This window comes from Aulonocara sp. 'chitande type north' Nkhata Bay, linkage group LG20 (assembly GCF_057382095.1).
Source record: "Aulonocara sp. 'chitande type north' Nkhata Bay isolate Kocher_YH1m ecotype deep benthic linkage group LG20, A_spYH_male_GT1.1, whole genome shotgun sequence".
Lineage (NCBI taxonomy): Eukaryota > Metazoa > Chordata > Actinopteri > Cichliformes > Cichlidae > Aulonocara > Aulonocara sp. 'chitande type north' Nkhata Bay.
Genome location: NC_141363.1, coordinates 1,157,503 through 1,178,768, shown reverse-complemented (window position 1 = coordinate 1,178,768; position 21,266 = coordinate 1,157,503). Strand labels below are relative to the sequence as shown.

At 39.0% G+C, this 21,266-nt stretch overlaps 1 protein-coding gene across 2 annotated transcripts; it reads right to left on the bottom strand.

Annotated features, from left to right (window-relative positions):
• Positions 1-3,643: 3,643 nt before the first annotated feature.
• On the bottom strand, positions 3,644-19,183 carry kcna10a (potassium voltage-gated channel, shaker-related subfamily, member 10a). 2 transcript variants are annotated; one of them, XM_086277700.1, is made up of 3 exons: positions 18,928-19,183; positions 7,077-7,117; positions 3,644-6,599 (listed from the first exon to the last, which is right to left on the bottom strand). In XM_086277700.1, the coding sequence occupies exon 3, from the start codon at positions 6,443-6,445 to the stop codon at positions 4,730-4,732; it is 1,716 nt and encodes a 571-aa protein (XP_086133826.1). In that variant the 5' UTR covers positions 6,446-6,599; positions 7,077-7,117; positions 18,928-19,183; the 3' UTR covers positions 3,644-4,729. The 2 variants fall into 2 exon arrangements, with proteins under 2 accessions (XP_086133826.1, XP_086133825.1); XM_086277699.1 differs by lacking the exon at positions 7,077-7,117.
• Positions 19,184-21,266: the final 2,083 nt, after the last annotated feature.

Here is a 21,266-nt window from a genome sequence, read left to right as displayed (position 1 = left end):
AATCATCTGTTCTCTTCAGCAGCATTTAATTTGAAATGTCAAAAGCACTGCTTGCTTTATTGTTCCCACTATGAATATTTATATTGTATTTAGGCACAGTTGGTGTGGAGCACCTGCAAGTTCATTGTAGATGTACAATGACAATAAAGGGCTATTTAATTCTAACCTTGCAAAATAACACAGCATTTGTGATGTGACACAGGAGGAAATTCAGCTGCTGCTAACAGGAATTTCTTGCAAATTCAAGGTTAGAAAGACAGTGTTGTTAATCATCTTCATTTTATCCTCTGTTTTCAAGATGAATGTGTAAAGGCACACTACAACAATCACACAGTCTGTCAGCTCAGGAATGTGGTCGTGTATTCTCTGGTTACGTTTATGTCACTCAGAGACACAATTGTTGCACCGACAGTCATCATACCAACTTACTCTAATAGCATATCTTCACTCAACTACTCATAATCAAGGCACAACTATATGATGAAACTGCTTTCTGAAGTGTATATATGGGGGAAAAAAATCCAACTTTAAGTTCTATTCAATGCGTTTTATACATTTCTCATTTCTCATGAGGTGTGTGATATCTTGTAAATTTGCACTTAAGATACATTAGTAATATATAAACATTTTCTTGAATGTCTGTATTAGATATACAGATGTACACTTTTACAGCCTTCAGAATGCCTTCATTCTTTGTAGCATGGATTCAGCGTGGTGCTGGGAATATTCCTCAGTGATTTTGGTCCATATTCAGATGATGGCATCATACAGATGCCACAGATGTGGTGAATGAACACCCATGATGGGAATTTCCCATTACATCCCATCGCAAAGGTGATCTAATGGATTGAGATCTGATGACTGTGCAGGGCACGAGCACAGAGAACTCATCATGTTCAAGAAACCAGTTTGAGATGATGTGAGCTTTGTGACATGGAGTATTATCCTGCTTTAAGCAGCTTCATGGGCGCACTCTGGTCATAAAGAGATGGACATGGCCAGCAACAATATTCAGGTACAAGCTGGCATTTAAACAATTCTCAGTTTGTTCTAAGCCACACCAATATATCACCACCAGCAGCAGCCTGAGTTGTTCATGCCAAACAGGGGGCTTCCATGGTGTTTAGCTAAATTTGACTCGACCATCCAAATGCTAAAGTAGAAAATGAGACTCATCAGACCAGCAATATTGTCAGTCTTTGGTTTGGTTTTGGTCAGCACGTCCAGATTGTCGTCTCAGTTAACTGTTGGTAGTCCTGTGCTGCCTATTTAAACTTCAAGAGGTCACAATCAGAGCACGCTGCTATTATGTTATGTTGCAGCAATTCTGGAATACTGGGTATGCAATCATTAACATCATAAAATCTGCAAAAGTAGAAACTTTTAATCACTCACATGATTGTGGTGTCAGTGTGTGTTTGTATCGCCGTTGTTGCCGTTCACCTTTGCACCCTGTTAAGTGTCTTTTCCTTTTCACTGGCTGTGATTTGGTTTCTGTTCACTTCAGCCTCATTCACTTGATGAGCATCATGAGGATTCGTGAAATTCTGCTGATAAGTGAAATTTATTTAAAATTATTTTTATTATACAGACACAATATTTTGTATTATTGTTTGCCAGATCTGGAGAATCCAAAAATACCTACATGGTTAAAAAAATAAAAAATAAAAAAAGAGACCACCAGTGTTGATAACTATATTGCAAGTGGGCACAATAGACTATTTCACTGAGTCCACATTTAGGCCAACACCTAATGTGCAGTACAGTTCAGATGATGTACTTTATTGTACTGGTTTATTTCACTGAGATGAGCTGTTATATCTACAGACAACAGTATCAGGTGATAGCAGACTTCTCCATGTGAACCAGAGACTGGCATCCTGTTGGTACCTCACAGACTACCAGTGTTTGTGTGGCACTAGCATTACAGTGAAAGCAGAGACTGCTTAATGAAAGTCATGACGAAATCTTATATAACACTGGGGATTTTCTTACCTGAAGGGGGAACACAGAGGGAATACAAAAAAGTTCACTCCTCTCTCTTTCACCAAACATGCACACCTATGTATCTCCATTCACACAAGCACAACTTTCTATAAACACACCAGTGCACATAAAACATGAGAAGAAAACATTTAAAATCCCAGGATGTATTACATCTTCATTACAGTAAATCGTATGTTTTCATACATATAAATACAGTGTAAAGGTCTTCGTAATGAAATAAACTCTGGCTTATTGTTTTCATGAGTATGCTGTTATCATTTATCAGTTTACCAGCTGAACAAGTGATTACCTGTATCAACAAAAACGGGCATCAAACCATACAGTTAGTTATCATTATGACCGCAAAGCTGATTGTCAAACACACAGAAAGTAACATAGTGACAAGAAAAAGAAGTGAATTGCTTGGATTCACTTACATTTACATGAAATTAGAATATGGGTAGATCTTCAGGTTATCGTTCCACTATTATTATTATTATTATTACTGCTATACAATATGATGCAAAATGTGAACCCTTATGCTTATAAAATTAGCAAACATGTAAGTCTCAGTCATACAGGCCTGGAGAGCGATCGGTGCAAGGGGCAACATTTTTTCCCAGTAATCTGTGATTGCCAGGGAGGTCAATGACCAGTCTAGACCTGCGTGACTTTAGGAATCGATTTCACAATGATAGCCAACAACGTCCACTTGCCAGGTGGTTGGAGAGTACACATTTCCCCAGTGATTTCAGGTTGTTGCTGACCTGTCTCTAGCCTGTGCAAGTGGTGCCTAATCCAGCAAAGCTCCATCTAAGGTGCAACATTTTTTATTTAAAATTGTCATGTACACCAAGCTACATATAGACATTACTGACATTACTGTCAATAATGTGAGAGTCTGTGTCTGTAGGCCTATTATAAGCCAATCATCATCAATTTCTAATTAATGAAAGTATCCTATATTGCCAGGATAGTTCCCACCTGATAAAACTGAACCCGGGCAAACAAGGGAACAAGTAAATCTAAGCAAAGCCCAATTAAAACCCAATAAAGATCCTGATGCATGAGTGCAGTTTAGTAATAAGCTAATTGTGTAAAAACCTTCAAAGATCACATTGTGTAGAAAACCAAGTAATTCCGATGGGCTCACTTGTTGTTGCCACCGTATAATCTCATTTTCATCATATGCTCAACCACCACGCTCTAAAGTGTGTCCAAATTTGGATGTTATGTATTTTGAGATTAAAAAAATAAATAAAATCACATCCTTGGATCCAGATTATCTCAATTTTTCTTTCCAGAATTTATTTTTATGAGCCACTTTTCAAAGACCCACCTCTATGTTACGTTGCAAAAGCACAGTTTTTGAGTTATGGGATAACAGATCCCTTTATAAGCAATTATCTTTGGCTTCTTTCATCTCTCATTCATATTTTCTTTGACACAGAGAGAAATTCTCTATAACTGAAGTTTCTTTGTCTACAATAAGACAGTGAATGAAAGGAAAAAAAGGATGAAATCCAAATTTGGGAGAACTGATGTGACCCCATAAAGAGTGTAGATCCATTACACTTCACATAACTTCTTTCAAGATTCATTCAGATCCAGAATATTATGTTGGACACTCCTTTTCTTTAAATAACACACAAATGCATGAAAAGGACAAAATGGTTATAACCTTTATAATACCAGTCAAATATGAAACCAAACATACTGAGCATATATGTGTGACAGACAGAGGTATTACAGTGGAATTATATATGGCATATTCAACAGTATCCAAACATTGCATGATTTAAGGCACTCCATTACAATACAACAAATAAAAACAACAACTATATGAAGTGGAATCAGTCTGACTGTGAGTTGTGGAGAATCCTTACTCGGTCAACCCAGTGAGAACGAATGAATACTTCACAATTATGATTCCGTTTTTGTGTAAATAAATAAATAAATAAATAAATAAATAAATAAATAAATAAATATGTGATGACTATAATCTAGACAATAAGCACAACACAAATTAGTCTTTGAAGACACTTAGAGGAAAGGAGGGACCTTTGTTTGTTCAGAACTGGCCAGCAATTCAGTTTTGCAGAGTTGCAATTTTAATCGGACAATATAGAAGATTTCAGTTAAGCAGTGAGATGAAAAGTGGGCCGTGTGAGGCATTGCAGACACTGTAAATATTATATAAGCATCAGTTTTTGAGCAGGAGAGAATTTATTCCAATAGGATGAAATGTTGAATTATCAGAGATGAATAAAATACATTAACAATGTGACAGTTAAGAATTTTCTTTACTTTCGATGAACTTTAAATGGTTTAATACTTTATGGCCCATTAAAATGCTGTTGGAAAGCTGTGTTAAACATCCTCGAGGACAAAATCACAACATGTTGTAAACATTAGGATTACTGGCCAATGCAATGAACAGAAGGTTTCCTTTAAAAGGATCTGTTAGACACACACGAGAATGAAGAACGTTTCTCGGGTGTGTGCAACCTAAACATGAAACGTAATAACATGAATTCCTAAACATTAATATGGGGAACTCATTTTCAAAATGTCATTTCCATATTGGACAAAAAGAGGTAAATGTGGTACAACCAGTTTATAATTAAAAAACATATTTTTCACAAGGTGCAGTGCAGATCTAATGAAGCCAACTGGCCACTCGTAACAGTGACTATTTAATATTTACTGCTTTCACCTCCTATTGAACAGTGTTCTTCTGACGTCAGTTCCCTTTGTCACTCTGCCAGATCCCGTTGGCTTTATTGAGCGAGGTGTTGCTACCCTGTGTGGTATCCTTTATGGCTTTCTCGACAGCATCAGCCAAGGGCAACTTGTCCTCTGCTTCTGCCTCTCTATGGTAGAAATAGTTGAAGTTGGAAACAATGACGGGAACAGGCAAGGCAATAGTCAGCACACCTGCAATGGCACACAAGGTGCCCACCATCTTACCCCCCATGGTAATGGGACACATGTCTCCGTAGCCTACAGTGGTCATGGTAACAACAGCCCACCAGAAGCCATCAGGTATGCTGTCAAACACTGTATTTGGCTCGTCTACCTCAGCAAAGTAGATAGCGCTGGAGAAAAGGATAACTCCAATAAAGAGGAAAAAGATGAGCAACCCGAGCTCACGCATGCTGGCCTTCAGAGTCTGTCCCAGGATCTGGAGCCCTTTAGAGTGACGAGATAGTTTGAATATACGAAACACCCGCACCAAGCGGATGATACGTAGAATGGCCAAAGACATGTTCTGCCCTGAGCTTTCTGCTGGAGTTGTGGCCAATTCTGTAATCACAGTGACAAAATAAGGGATGATAGATATGATGTCAATAATGTTCATGAGGTTGTGGAAAAACTCTCTTTTGCTAGGGCAGACCACAAATCGCACACACAGCTCAAAGAAAAACCAACCAATGCAGGCAGTTTCAATGATGAAGAAAGGATCAGAGAAGGTTGTGGGCTTTACACCAGGCGGACCCACAGTTTGGTTAAAAGGTTGTACAGCTGTGGGCACAACTGGGTCGGTCTCATCTCTGAATTCTGGTAGTGTTTCCATGCAGAAAATAATAATGGATATGACGATGACAAGGACGGACACCAGCGCTACACCTCGTGCTGCATTGGAGCTCTCTGGGTACTCAAACAGCAGCCAGAATTGTCTGTACACATCATTACTAGGAAGAGGAATCTCAACGTCTTTTAAGAATCCTTCTTCTTCTCTGAACTGCTCCATAGCCTCGTTTCCAAGCTCATAGAACAGAATTTCATCTGCAAACACATCGAGGGGAACGTTAGCTGGTCGCCTAACTTTACCTCCTGACTGGTAGTAATATAAAATTCCATCAAAGCTGGGTCTGTTCCGATCAAAGAAGTACTCGTTCCTCATTGGATCAAAGTATTCCATCCTCTTCAAAGGGTCCCCTAGAAGTGTCTCAGGAAACTGGTCCAGTGTTTTAAGCTGCGTCTCAAAACGAAGACCGGCAATGTTGATGATGACTTTCTGATCTCCATCATCCAAGCCTCGTTTATCAACAAAGAGATCCTCACAGCACTCCTTAGCAAGCCGGTTAAAGATCATCTCACTTTCCTTGCTGCCCTCACTGCTTAGCAGCAGTTTAAAGTTTGAGATCATGCTAGCACAGCTGCTACGCCCCTTTCTAGTTGGAGTTGGCATCGTCGGGGACTGTGGTACTGTAAGTGTCTGCGGAATGGGTGAAGAGGAGGTCGATTCCCAAATGTATGGGGGTATAGGGCTGCAGTGGGAAGGTGTAGGTGTTGGGTCTGTGGCTCTTAGATGGTAGTTGCTGGTTGGGCTGCTGTGCTCTGGGGGCATGTCCACTGTGAGAGCTGTGGTCTCATCAGCATAGGTGTCCACCTCATCTCCAAGGTTGCCAGCAAGGTCATCCAGGCTCTCAAAGTCTACCAAGGCCACCTCCATGGCTTTGGTTCAGCCAGTGCAACACACAGACTGACAGATGGGAGGTTCACACACCAGAGTCAGCAGCTCCAGCAGCGTAGCAGAGCATTCAGGCTACAGTGTGACTGACGTAAATACAAAACCTCCTTCAACTTGTTTTTTAAAAATCCAGCTCCTGTAGAGTTGAAGAGGAGAGACAAAGATTATCAGTGTGTTTCTGTTAGCTGTGCAGAGCTCACCAAGGCAAGCATCAGGTCATTAGAATATGATAAACACAAATGCTAGTTTCTTGGAGAATTATTTGGAAACAGAAAGTGAGAGACATAGTTTAAGATGAAAAGAAAAGAAACTGGGAACCAGCAACGTTATCTACCAGCAATACAGCTAGAACATGGGGGAGAGAAAGAACAAAAACTAGTAAATTCTTTGCTGGTTCTTTCTTTTGCCTGCTGTGGCAGTGGCACTGCGATGGGTCATGCAACTTTGAAAACAGCAGACATTAAATAGGAGAGCAACTCAAGGGTAGCTACAGTAGGGCCTGACCCTTACATGTTCACATATCTCTGACTGATCAAATCATTATCAAATTGTTGACATAAACTTTACTACTATTCCTTTAAATAAGTAATACTAGTTAGCAATACATACTAACCAGTGCATATACTGGACACTGAAGTTATTTTAACAAACAACCTGAAATGAAAGAAAAGGGATGAGAGCTGCACAACCTGTCATGACCCCGAGGGTTGTAGGAAAGGAGGACAGTCCGAGGTAACTGGGACTCTGCATACATTAGTGCATAATTAACTGACTGTGCAGTGATAGCATGAGCCTAGTTTCTACCAGACGCCAAGGCTCACATTTAAACTCCACTGTGCCATATCTTTGGTCTTAGCTGTAAAAATAAGCTCTGTTCCAGCTTTGCTCTTTATATTTGTATTTACCTGTGTGTGTGTTTTCATCAGCATTCACATAGTATGAAATAGTGAGGTTGTGTGAAAGGTGTATTTGTGCCTGTCGGTGTGTGTGCCTGTGTGGGGTTGTACTGTATAGGTGTGTGTGTGTGGGTGTGCATGCATGTGTGTAACTGTGTGAATGGGTGCTAAAGCCTGCAGATGTTTAATTAAAGACTCCAGAGATGAGTCACCACCTAAAACCAGAGCCAGTGATACCAATCCTCCTGGGAGACAAAGAGAGAGCGAGAATAACGAGGATGATATGAAAATTATTGGGGAAGTGGATGTGGGTGGATGGGATGAGGACAGCATTGCAAAAAAAAGGGAATGTGTCAATGAGACAGAATGGGACTTGATAGGTGGGTGGATGGATAGACAGGATGATGAGAGAGGACCCCGACAAAAAAAAAGGAGTCTGATCGATCAAAATCAGGCAAAAAAATGGGACACAGAAAAGCATCATGGTGACTACTGTCTTTCACAGGAATAAAATATGAAACAAGGATGAACAAGGCCTAAATAATTCTTTAGGATTGCAAAATGTTAAAATCATGTGCTGAATCATACGATATGAAAAACACAAACTGGTAAATCATACAATGGAAGTCTCATTTCCTCCTGAGACCTCCTGACTGGAACAAGGTCAGTTTCCTCAATTGGGACTTTCTAATGATCTTGAAACAGAATCTGAAAATCAGGCTCAACTGTCAACTTAATACTCAGAAATCATTGACATAGACCTGCCAAACCATTTTATCAACGTTTTCTGCCCCAAACTAAATGTACTTATAGTGTTCATTTACATTATTGCACACTAAATTATTAGATGACTGATTCACAAAGCACAAATTAGGGCAATTTTCTCAGTTTGGCATTCTGTTTATTCCTAAACCAGGGTAGAATCTAAAGGAAGACATATGATATACAGTTAAATATGTTGCAACCACTCTAAAGTCAAATCTGCTTCCCGGACCCTTTAATGTTGAGGAATGAACAAAGTAATCAATAGCAACAATATTCCCAAACAGACTCACACAAAGCATATCAAACAAGCAACAAACTTTTACCTTCCTTTGCAAGAGGTTTTTATACCATCGGCATCAAAGAATAAAAACAAGAGTAAGAGAAAAAGGGTCCTGCACAAGTCCAGCCGCTTTACCAACTTTTCACTTGGGATCAGAATGGTCAGCCTCTCATGGACTACTTTAGGTAACCTTATGCTTGAGTAGAAACTAGAGCTGCGGCAAAGGGTACAGGCATAACGATGCGCACACACACACACACACACACACACACACACACACACACACACACACACACACACACACACACACACACACACACACACCGACCGCAGAAAAACAAAGTCAGCAGTGGAAAGCAAACTCATTCTCAATATTGTTAATTTTGCATGTGTGTGTGTGTGTGTTTGTGTGTGCATGCATGAGTTAGATTGTTTCCCAAACCATGCATATCATAAGTTGTCTGTCAGGAATCTGAGTGAGGTACTCAAAGCTTTCTAGAGTGGAACATTGCAATTAGATCCTCAGATTTCTCCATGCTTGACTTGGGCCACACAGACACACACACACACACACACACACACGTCTGTTGTTGCTATCCTCGTGGGGACATCTCATTGATATTAACCATCCAAATTGCATGCCTAACTCTAACCCTTTCCCTAAACCTAACCATAACCCAGTTGTAACCTTGACTGTAAAACCACATTTTGAGTGTGAAAAATGCCTTCAAACTCAAATTTAAGTAAGTTTTAAGTAAAATTTCAGATTTGGTCCCCACTAAGATAGGAAAACCGGTACACAAACACACACACAGGTCGTATCCATATCTGAGTTACTTACACTATCACAATCAATAATTGATTTTTAGCAACTCTCACATGTTCGACATCAGAGGAGTAGAAAGAGTGATGACAGAGTGACAAGGGCAGAGAAACCAAAGCCTCCATTCTCAACCAGCACAGCCTTCCATCTCCCACTGCCAACTCTGCAACGCTCACTGCTTCAATACTAATGTAACTATGTTTTTTCACTCTAGCATTCTGTATTACATATCCCAGCATTTGTGGGGGAAAAAAATAGGACATATGTGCTTATAGCTCAAAAACTACCGGTAGTAAAAAAGAAAAATAGACAATAAATGAACAAATATTTAATGGAAATGGAAGTGATAAATACTTCAAATATACAGAACAGTGAAAACAAAATATCTTGTGTCCCTGACTATGACAGGACATCGTAAAACAAAGGTTTCATATGGGCCAATGTTAATGCATGGTGGGTAACCATTTTTACCATGCTATTAATATTCAGGATATCATGTTGAGAAAAACTCACAAGTCCTTGTTACATATGATCCTTTAATGCTCACTGGAAAGCCCAGCACACAACAGAGAGACAGCACAGGGATTTACATCCAAGCTATGGTCATGCATGTTGCAATGAGCAGTAACTTTAAGTAAGCTATCCCTCGTGACTTTTTCACATGTGTGTAAACATGAACAGATGTCAAGGCCGATCTGGCTTAATTGCAACCCAATCCTTTGCTGGTCAGATGAAAAAACATGTAAATTTATGTCCAACATTTAACTTTGAGAGCTGCGTTCATTTGGTGAAATGTTTCTGTTTTAATAAAAACGAGTGTATGCTATACGAGCCACAGTCACTGAACATGTGTGAGACACATGCAGTGTTTCCACAAAACAATATCAACTTATTCAGGAAAACTGAAGCAAAATGTAACCTTCACACATGCACAGCGTGACGAGTCATGGGGGCTCTCTCAAATGTACTCGCCAACTCATTTCCAGCAAATTGGGTCTGTTTTAACAGCTTTGTCCAAATCTAAACATCGGAATAAAATAATATGTAGTAAAAACTATTAAAACAAAATGCAAGATTTACACTTTGTTAAAAGTTGTTTCAATTCCACTTAATTCCTGTAAACTAATTGAAATGTATCTCCTCTAAATGATGCATTGTAGGCTTTGACACAAACTTTACTGAAAAACATTTGTGATCACAAGAATAAATTTACAGCTGAGCACAGATGTTTGCTCACCAGTGTGCACTAATTCCTGTTAACTTCCCTTTGTGTGTGAAGAACTAGCATAAAGCACTCTCTTCCTTTAAGGCCCAGTAAGTATGGTTGACCTTGCATGATGGACCCTGTGTTATGCTCCTGGGATGAGGTTGGTGGGGTGGTCTCTGGCTGTGTGAAGGCATTAGATGATATTTTTGGATCAGAGTTTTGACCCTATTAAGAAGATTAATGCAGGCTGAGCAGCTCAGTGCTATAAGCCGAGGGATCTCTTCCGTCAGATTAACACAGATACCAGTGAGTTCACACACACACACACACACACACACACACACACACACACACACACACACACACACACACACACACACACACACACACACACACACACACACACACACACACACTGCCCCTGGAGTCGCCTATTCTAAATTCACATTTCCTTATCGCTCACACAGAAAACTGAATAAATTCTGTATGGATGGTGTCTTAAGAATATCCAAAAATGTTGTGATTCTGTAGTAAAACATGATGCAATCATTTTATTCACAATAGAAAAGATATCAAATTGTTAAATTGAGAAAATTTACATTTTCTCTTTAGCAACTACATGGGCTCCAGAATGCTACGACTAAGTTCCCTTTCTGTTACTTGGTTGTAGAGTTTTATTTCCAAAGGTGGCAAAAGTACAGATACTTGTGTAAAAAAAGTACTCCACTTCTTTACTCAAGTAAAAGAGATACTCAAATGGCTCAAAGTAAAAAAAGTAAAAAGCAGCTCTTTAAAGAACATTTCTACCAGCTACTTTTTGTGCAAAAGAAACTGAACCTTGTGCGACATTAATGTAAAAATAAAAGATTGTTGTAGTGGTGTGGCGCAGCAAATGCAAGTTTTCAGTTTGAAAAGTTGCATTTGCAATTACCTGCCACTTAAAAAAAATGTATTCCCTTTATGCTTCCTCCTCTTTTGTTAACTATATGCTGACCACAACTTATGGACAACAAAAGCACCATTCAGCCCACTTTAAAACCTGAGCGCGTGTTATTATTCCTTTTATTTAAATTAAAATAAGTTTGAGATCCCAAAAGCAAACTGTGAAAGAAAATCATTTCCCCCAAATTATATGTATGACTACAAACTGGAGAGTCCGTCATAGACCTCGTGCTGCACTTTTGGTGAGTGATAATTTAGCTTTTTATTGGTGTGTTACTTCACACTAATTAGCAGGTTTTTGTATTTGTTGAAGGGACTGACCTAGTTGTAAACTGATGCATGCACTGCTTTGCAGATGCTCTAGCTGTGTATTGCCACCAGGAGGCACTGTCAGAATTCTTATTTGTGCCATTGTTGGTCCTTCAGTCTGCTGTGGAGAAGACCGAAGTTACAAAGAGGGAAAACACATGTCTCCGCCTTGTGGACTGCTCACTGCCACTCCACTTCCTAGTTACACCCACTTTTTCAGCGTTCAATCTATGAATAACATCACTCCTTTTGGCCTATGCCCTATAGGTTTTTTGCACAATGACTGAAACCAGCACCACTGAATGACCAATGGGCTGTGAGGTCAGTTCCTTGATAATTAAATATGCAAATTGTCATGACTATTGTCCATCCAGGTTTTGTCATAACAACCCTTCTTGTACTCTAGTTTAATTGTACTTTATTGTCCTGTTTTCTTATACATGTTTTTGAACATTAAACATTGTATCAGAATGGACATAAACGACACCAGTGTCCATTTGGTAAAACAGTTTTCATAACCTGAGCCAAATGCAGCCTTTCATTAGTGTAGTTATAAAATAGATGCACAATAGACCCTCAGTCTCTGTCTATGCAGTATTTACTGTTCCTGGGGTCATGTGTATGCTGTGTGTACTTTAGCAGTATGCATTTGAACCTGAACCTCTGACGTAAGAAGGCGTGTCCAGTTCAATAAATGAACATGTCAGAAATATGAAGTCCCAAACAAACACACAGTAATATTACTAGAAAACTGTATTAATGAAAAAAATAATTATATAATAAATTAATAAATTAATAAATTGTGTAATAAATTGTGACTACAGCATAAGAGTATTTTTGTTTTCTTTTATCTTAACTATTAGAACCTATTTTGCATCAGTTATTTATATTTAGTTGCTTATATTTAGCCACATAAACTGTGGTGGCTAAATGATGCTGATGCTGTTTATTATGATTATTATTTAGTAAGTACATAATAATAATAATAATAATAATAATATAGTGTTTACATCATAGTTATTTATAGTTTAATGTTGTGCAATGTAGCAGTTCGTGGGTCTAAATGGACATAAAAGTTAGGTGTCTTATGTTGTGAGTTTATCATGTTGTGATAGATTTAAGAAGATTATCCTAAGAGAAACTATGGTTTGGTTATCAACTACAGTTTAAGACCTGTCCATATGAGCTAGAGTATGTAAAACATCTGGAGACGGTTGCATAACCCTCTGTGTAGAGGGTCATACAGCTGTGTGTGCACAAAGAAAAAGATGTGCAGGTGAATTCTTTTCATGTTCATAAAGTGCATCCTCTAATGTAATCCTCAGTCATTGGGAAGTTGTAGGCAATTAGACAAGTCTTACTTCCACACTTTTCTTTAGCAGTGGATGCAGACTGCCCTTTAATCAACCACTTCAGTGTGAATTCTGTTTGCACCTGACGTTTTTAATCTTGGGTAGAACAATATCACCAAATGTGAAATTGGTATTTGCATTATGGACATCAGGAAAAAAATGAGAGCAAAGGAGAAGAAAAAGTAATGAATTGAAAAAGAAAAATAGAATATCAAATGTGTCACAAAAGCAAAGGAACAATTAACAACAACAACAACAATAATAACAGTAATAATAATATTAAATTACAGAATTTAGAGCATTTAAAGCTTTTTACAGCAAAATCATCCAAACAAAAAAAAAAAAATAATAATAATAGGCAATTATCTCCAAAGCATTTGTACATATTAATACACATACACAAATAAGTATTCATAGTGTGAAAACTTACTTTTAAAGGAATAGTACTGCATTTTTTATATATTCATTTTCACAGGTTAGTATAAATAAATACATTTGTTACTGTAAGTAGAATTTTAAGGTATCTGTATTTTACTTGAGTATTTATTTTTCATTTATTTACTTTTTACGTTTACTTCCTACATTTCAACACAAATAATTACATTTTCAAAACAGGCTCGTTATTGTAGGTTCAACTGTATCATTTATAGAGCTTATACTCTGGAGTTACAGTGGGCCAGGACAAGTGCAGGTATGTTGTAGTCAGCTTCAAGCCAGCGCTACAGAAGAGGAACGTGCATAAAGGGAGAAATATTTCAACATGACAATGTTTCTACAACATTTTTGTGAGCTAAACACACAAACTCTTCGTGTGCACTTTGTCACACAGTATGTTGTTAGCTAAAGGGCCAGCTGCTGGGATTACATGGAATGTCATAATTTTTAATCACATATTCGATCTGTCAATTAATCAGATTTCATCTACATTTATACTAATGATGCTTAGATTCGCTGGCTGAATTCAATAATCATACCAGCTTTATATTTCTACTGCAAAGACAATGTATAGAATACTGTTAGTGTAGGAAATGGAACTCAGCTGTGAAACATCTGCTTGCGTCTTGTTGATTTCAGTTGTGTAAATCCACAAAGAGCAGCAGGCCAGCTGATCACAGCCTGTCCACTAAGAAAATCTAATGAAACTCACATTAGAAATTATTGTGAGCTGTTAGTATTTCCCCCACACTGAGCCACGACAACAGATTTTAGTGTTCCTCCACCTGCTGAATCACACTTGAAACCCCAGACTGTTCTCATTTTTCTGTTTAGGTGCAGAGGCAAAGTAACCCCCATTTATTTTTTCTCCTTTATTGCTTGTGTCCTAAATAACAGATTAAAGATGAGTACATTCATTAGAATTAGAATTTGGATTTGAATAAATTTGTATTTTCAGGTACTAATATTTTGTATTACATTAATATAGGAGAAGGTCTAACTACCTGTGCATAAAATAGATTGTAGAATTGTCCTTCAGGGAGCAACTTTTGCACTTTTTTCTGTACTTTTGGCACCTTCGTTCATTTTGATTTGTTCTGTCTAAACATACTTTAAGAAATCTGGAGTGCAGTAAAATTCAGACATAGGTAACTTGACAGATGCTGATTTGAAAACAACTGGACATGGATAACTTGAGTTTTTTGTGTAATATTACTAATTAGGCAGCTCATTATCTTTCTCTTGACAACAATTTTAAGATATAACGTTTTGGGTCAGCCTTAAAGAAAGATAGAAATGTAAAAGTGACTTACAATAAATGCAGCTGAATTTTAAGCAAAGTTTAAAAAAAAAAAGACATTTTATTTTTCACAACTTTCCCTATGATGTCAATACCAACAATGGCAGTAAAAAAAACATATCTAGCTCTACATAGCATTATTATCACTTTGACCTTCAGATCAATCTATTGACCCTGAAGGAGAGGTCAGTGGTCACATGGGACACAATATTTTTTAATCCTTATGCGGTAATTTCTATATGTTGATAATACACACTGCATAGTTTCCAAGTTATGGGACTTTTTGTGTATTTTTAAGCAATAAACCATTAAGTTGACCTTAACGATACTGGTAGATGTTAGCCAAATGTTCATACATCCCAACAATGTTTTATCAGAATTCATTCAAAACTTTTAGAGCTACTGTGTTGCGTTTACAGACAGAATGAAGGCAGGCATGCATGTGCTACATGCCAATTGCTTTTGTACAAGTAATATTACAATGATAAGAAGGAACACAAACTGTGAAATTATATTTGTTGTCTCTTCCATATCAGGCTTTGCTAGCTCTAAAAAACATGAGTAATATGGTCTAAGGTATGTGTGAGATATTAATTAATTTTTCTGTTTAAAAAAACATTTTTTTAATAGGGTCAACATATGCCAGTGTATTTGTGGAAAAGGGGTATCGGTTTTATTTGTCCATACAAATTGGTTAAAACTCTTTACAGAGACATAATTCTAAATGACAAGCCATCATTTGAAAGAAACACACTGATCTGCAACACGACATCCACATATTCCCATATTAAGATTTCCTTCTCCATGTGTTTGCCTGGAGCAGATTGATAATTTAAGTGCAGTCTCCGTGAGGCATTTATAAGATGTAAGCTGTTGATGCTGACATGGGTGTGTCTGCAGGCTGCAGGCCACGTCTCAGTGCACAACAGCTGGGACTAAAATCCTCCCTTGGCATTTAGACAAGACACACATATAACAACAGCAACAGCCAAAATGAATTCCTAGTACAGTGGGGCAAAAAAGTATTTAGTCAGCCACCGATTGTGCAAGTTCCCCCACTTAAAATGATGACAGAGGTCAGTAATTTGCACCAGAGGTACACTTCAACTGTGAGAGACAGAATGTGAAAAAATAATCCATGAATCCACATGGTAGAATTTGTAAAGAATTTATTCGTAAATTAGGGTGGAAAATAAGTATTTGGTCACCTCAAACAAGGAAAATCTCTGGCTCTCACAGACCTGTAACGTCTTCTGTAAGAAGCTTTTCTGTCCCCCACTCGTTACCTGTATGAATGGCACCTGTTTGAACTCATCATCTGTATAAAAGACACCTGTCCACAGCCTCAAACAGTCAGACTCCAAACTCCGCCATGGCCAAGACCAAAGAGCTTTCGAAGGACACCAGGAAAAGTATTGTAGACCTGCACCAGACTGGGAAGAGTGAATCTACAATAGGCAAGCAGCTTGGTGTGAAAAAATCAACTGTGGGAGCAATCATCAGAAAATGGAAGACATACAAGACCACTGATAATCTCCCTGGATCTGGGGCTCCACGCAAGATCTCATCCCGTGGGGTCAAAATGATCATGAGAACGGTGAGCAAAGATCCCAGAACCACACGGGGGGACCTGGTGAATGACCTGCAGAGAGCTGGGACCAAAGTAACAAAGGTCACCATCAGTAACACACTACAACGGCAGGGAATCAAATCCCGCAGTGCCAGACGTGTTCCGCTGCTGAAGCCAGTGCATGTCCAGGCCCGTCTGAAGTTTGCCAGAGAGCACATGGATGATACAGCAGAGGATTGGGAGAATGTCATGTGGTCAGATGAAACCAAAGTAGAACTTTTTGGTATAAACTCAACTCGTCGTGTTTGGAGGAAGAAGAATACTGAGTTGCATCCCAAGAACACCATACCTACTGTGAAGCATGGGGGTGGAAACATCATGCTATGGGGCTGTTTTTCTGCCAAGGGGACAGGACGACTGATCCGTGTTAAGGACAGAATGAATGGGGCCATGTATCGTGAGATTTTGAGCCAAAACCTCCTTCCATCAGTGAGAACTTTGAAGATGAAACGAGGCTGGGTCTTCCAACATGACAATGATCCAAAACACACCACCCGGGCAACAAAGGAGTGGCTCCGTAAGAAGCATTTGAAAGTCCTGGAGTGGCCTAGCCAGTCTCCAGACCTCAACCCCATAGAAAATCTGTGGCGGGAGTTGAAAGTCCGTGTTGCTCGGCGACAGCCCCAAAACATCACTGCTCTCGGGAAGATCTGCATGGAGGAATGGGCCAAAATACCAGCTACTGTGTGTGCAAACCTGGTAAAGACCTATAGTAAACGTTTGACCTCTGTTATTGCCAACAAAGGTTATGTTACAAAGTATTGAGTTGTATTTTTGTTATTGACCAAATACTTATTTTCCACCCTGATTTACCAATAAATTCTTTACAAATCCTACCATGTGGATTCATGGATTTTTTTTTCACATTCTGTCTCTCACAGTTGAAGTGTACCTCTGGTGCAAATTACTGACCTCTGTCATCATTTTAGGTGGGGGAACTTGCACAATCGGTGGCTGACTAAATACTTTTTTGCCCCACTGTAAATTAAAAACTTCCTGTGGAGCATCTTAATGCAAAATAGTAGGCACAGTATCTGTGGAGGCAATTACATGAGTCTAACAGTGCACACTGTTGACATTCATTCAGATGAACAGATTCAAATGTTTAACTGTGATATATCACAGATCATTTACAGTTTCTTTCTCTCAAACACTAAGAAGTATAACAGCAATTCACATTTTGTAGGCCAATTTACACAATGAAATCAGCAGAATTCAATAATAGGAATCCAAGCATACAAAAGGAAACAACAAGCAACCACCAGCAACAATAAAAACAAACTTATACTATGTGGGGTTCTTCCTACTAAAGCTATTTTAAGATGTCCCAAAGACAATACAGATCTTTCTCAACCAATACAGAAAAGCGTGTGGCCCCTCTTCCATGAGCGATGTTGAGCCATGGCTGCAAGAGCTCATAAATACCCTTTCAAAAGTTAAATGTTTCTCAAGCTTATGTTTTTAATGCCCCCTTGTTATCCTCATGACCTACCTACCTCCTGCCTTCCCCATGGCCTGGCACTTTCCCTCCACTGTGTGGATTAAGCCTGTTTCAGTTACAGAAATATTGAATTATTTTTCAGAAGCTTTTTTTGTGGCAAATCCAGACAGGGAAAATATGGCCATCTGGTCTGACTCTATTACATACCACTAATCTCAGGTGGCATACAAACAAGCAACACACATCCACATGCAGGCTTAAACACATACGCACACATACAAAATACACTGTGCATGTTTTCACCTGTATTTCTGAAATTACCATATGACACACTGTACAATTTTTCATCCATGGAGACTCTTTTCAAGCAACGAGAGACTAAGTCCATGTATGCATTGTTTCTACAATCTCTTATATATGAGCTCAAGTGGAACATGATTCCACGTAGTTTCCTTGGGGATTACTAAAGTATGTTGATTCTGATTAATCGAGTAAATAATATCCTTTTGTTGGCATTCAGAAGAAAGTGCTAAGGACACCTGTGCAGAGCTCATGGCTTTAGCTTTAGCCACTAGTTGAAAGTTTCAAAAACACAGATGCTAAAAATGGGGAGACATAAATCAATATAATATTGATAATTAATAAAATTATTAATACAAGAGTGAATTTAATGAAGCTGAAATTACTCAAATGATCAGATCATCTATAGCCTACTTCACATTCCTTGGCGGGGGGGCATCAATGCACCAATAAATGGAGCTAATGGATCTAAATCATTTACAAATTGAAGTTATTGTTTACTTTTTGTTTTTAAGAAGCAGGCTTTTAGCTCTATGGCTGCAAAAGTAAAAGACTCTAAATAGCATCTCTAAAATATGGGGAAACTATAATGTCACGTTATAGGACGTGAGTCGCTCAGTCTTGACGTAATATGAGCCACTGTTTTCAAAGTTTCTTCCGTTTCCCTCCTTAACCACAATAAAATAAAAACCAACCATTTTCCCAGTTGCCATCGTTCAGCACTTCAGCCGTGAAATAGATGGTAAGCTGAAGGAAGCTGTGCAACTTTAGGAAAGTTGCCTACCTTGATTGCCGTGACGATCGCGCAAACTTCCGGGCGTTGTTGGCGAAAGTTTGACGCGCCGGGCTGTGCAGTGCCGATGGCATGATGAATGTCAGCTGGACCGACTTAAAACCACAATGCGCTTTCTGTCAGCCCCCATGCTGACCGCGCCGACAGCACGTACGGCCGAGGTGCCCCGGCCAATTATCCAGGGGCCAGATGCGAGAGTGATATAACAACAGCATGATTCCGTTTAATTTGGGCAATTCCCTTAAAATCCTTGTTTTTCTGCGTCCTCCAACCAAATCTGTCTCTTTATCTCAAAAGGGGAGGAGAGAGGGAGAGAGAGGGGGAGAGAGCGAGACTGAGAGGCAGATTAAAGCCCCAACCTCTGCCCATCTTTATGCTCTCTTGGCTGCAACATCACGATAACTTTCTATTTTCATTTCTAATTACATTGCTGAAGGAAGAAGTCTGATTCTCATTTTGTCGTCGTATGTTACACTTTGCTTTTCAAATGGATTCGATTTTTTGCGAAATATTTGAAAAAGAGCAGGCTACTCCACAAATTAAGCATTGTGTTAAATTACAATCTTAAGGTAAATAATTCAAATTATGTTGTAGGCCAGTAATTAATGCACTGTTGAGAATTGTACAAGTCTTTTGACAGGTTCACTGACTGGAGATCATACCACTTAAACGGGGTGATGGCTAAATTACTCAGACTCATACTGTTTCCTTTCTTGCCTGGCAGGTAAGGAAGGAAACAGAATGAGCCTGAGTAATTTAGGCATCCCTATAAAAGCAGCAGGCAGAGAGGGAACACAGAAACCTGCTGGAGCTCAGTGCAGGGTTGGTTAGGATAAAATAATAACATTTGCAGACAAACAACTCCAACATTTAGAGACATATGGCATGCAGCAGTTTCTTGGAGTATTAAGTAAGAACCTCAAGTTATCAAAGCCACTGTGAGTTTCTGCATGCTGCCTTTTTTGTAATACCATAATAGGCGACCACATACACTCACTGGCCACTTTATCTGTACACTTTTTCAACAGTAACTTGATGCTTTTAGGTGTGTTGACATAAGATAAGATAAGATAAGATAAGATAAGATAAGATAAGATAAGATAAGATAAGATAAGATAGAACTTTATTAATCCCTCGGGTGGGTTCCTCTGGGAAATTCGATTTCCAAAAAAGCACAGCACCGACAGAAGTTACAGAGTTATACACACACACATATATATAAATACAGAGACAATATAAATAAAATATACAAAGGGGATAAATAGAATAAATAGGAATAAAAATAAAAATACAAGTGAATTGCACATTTCAAGTATTGAGTCTATTGCACCGTTGACTATTTACAAAAGTATTGCACAAGGTATTGTACAGTGAGGTGAAGAGGCACTACAGCTTAGTTGTTCCCCCCTCCTTTGTCCTCCTGTTTCCCCTCCCTCTCCCCTCCAGAGAGGAGTTAAACAGTCTGATGGCGTGTGGGACAAAGGAGTTTTTAAGTCTGTTAGTTCTTGTCTTTGGGAGAAGCAACCTGTCACTGAACAGACTCTTCTGGTTGTTAATGGCCGTGTGCAGAGGATGCCCAGCATTGTCCATAATGTCCATCAGTTTCTTTAATGTCCTTTTCTCTGCCACTGTCACCAGAGTGTCCAGCTTCATGCCGACCACAGAGCTAGCCTTCCTGATCAGTTTCTCCAGCCTGCATGAGTCCTTCTTTGCTGTGCTGCTCCCCCAGCACACCACAGCATAGAAAAGTACTCCAGCAACCACCGACTGGTAAAACATCCTCAGGAGCTTCCTGCAGATGTTAAAAGACCTCAGCCTCCTGAGGAAGTACAGTCGGCTTTGGGCTTTTTTATACAGGTGCTCTGTGTTGCATGACCAGTCCAGTTTATTGTCCACCCACAGCCCGAGGTACTTGTACTTGTTACATGGTTAAGATCAACTGCTCAAACTGAAGTTGAGCATCTAAATAGGGAAGAAAGGTAATTTATGTGACTGAGTATTTTAGAAACTGCTGATCTGCTGGTTTAGGTTTTTCAGGTATTGGTAAAAAAAAGTGAGAGAATATCCAGTGAGCGACAATTCTCTGGGCAAAAATGCCTTGTTGATGTCAGAGGTCAGAGGAGAATGGACAGACTGCTCCAAGCTCATAGGAAGGTAATGGTAACACCAGTGCTGTTGCCAGTTCTGTGAGCTAAGGAGAGGAAACTGAGGCTATAATTCACACAAACTCACCAAAAATGAACAGTAAAAGCTTGGATATAGGCTGCATGATTTGATTAGTCTCCATCTCTGCCTTAGATTTGAGATGGTAGAGTCAGAATTTGGTGTAA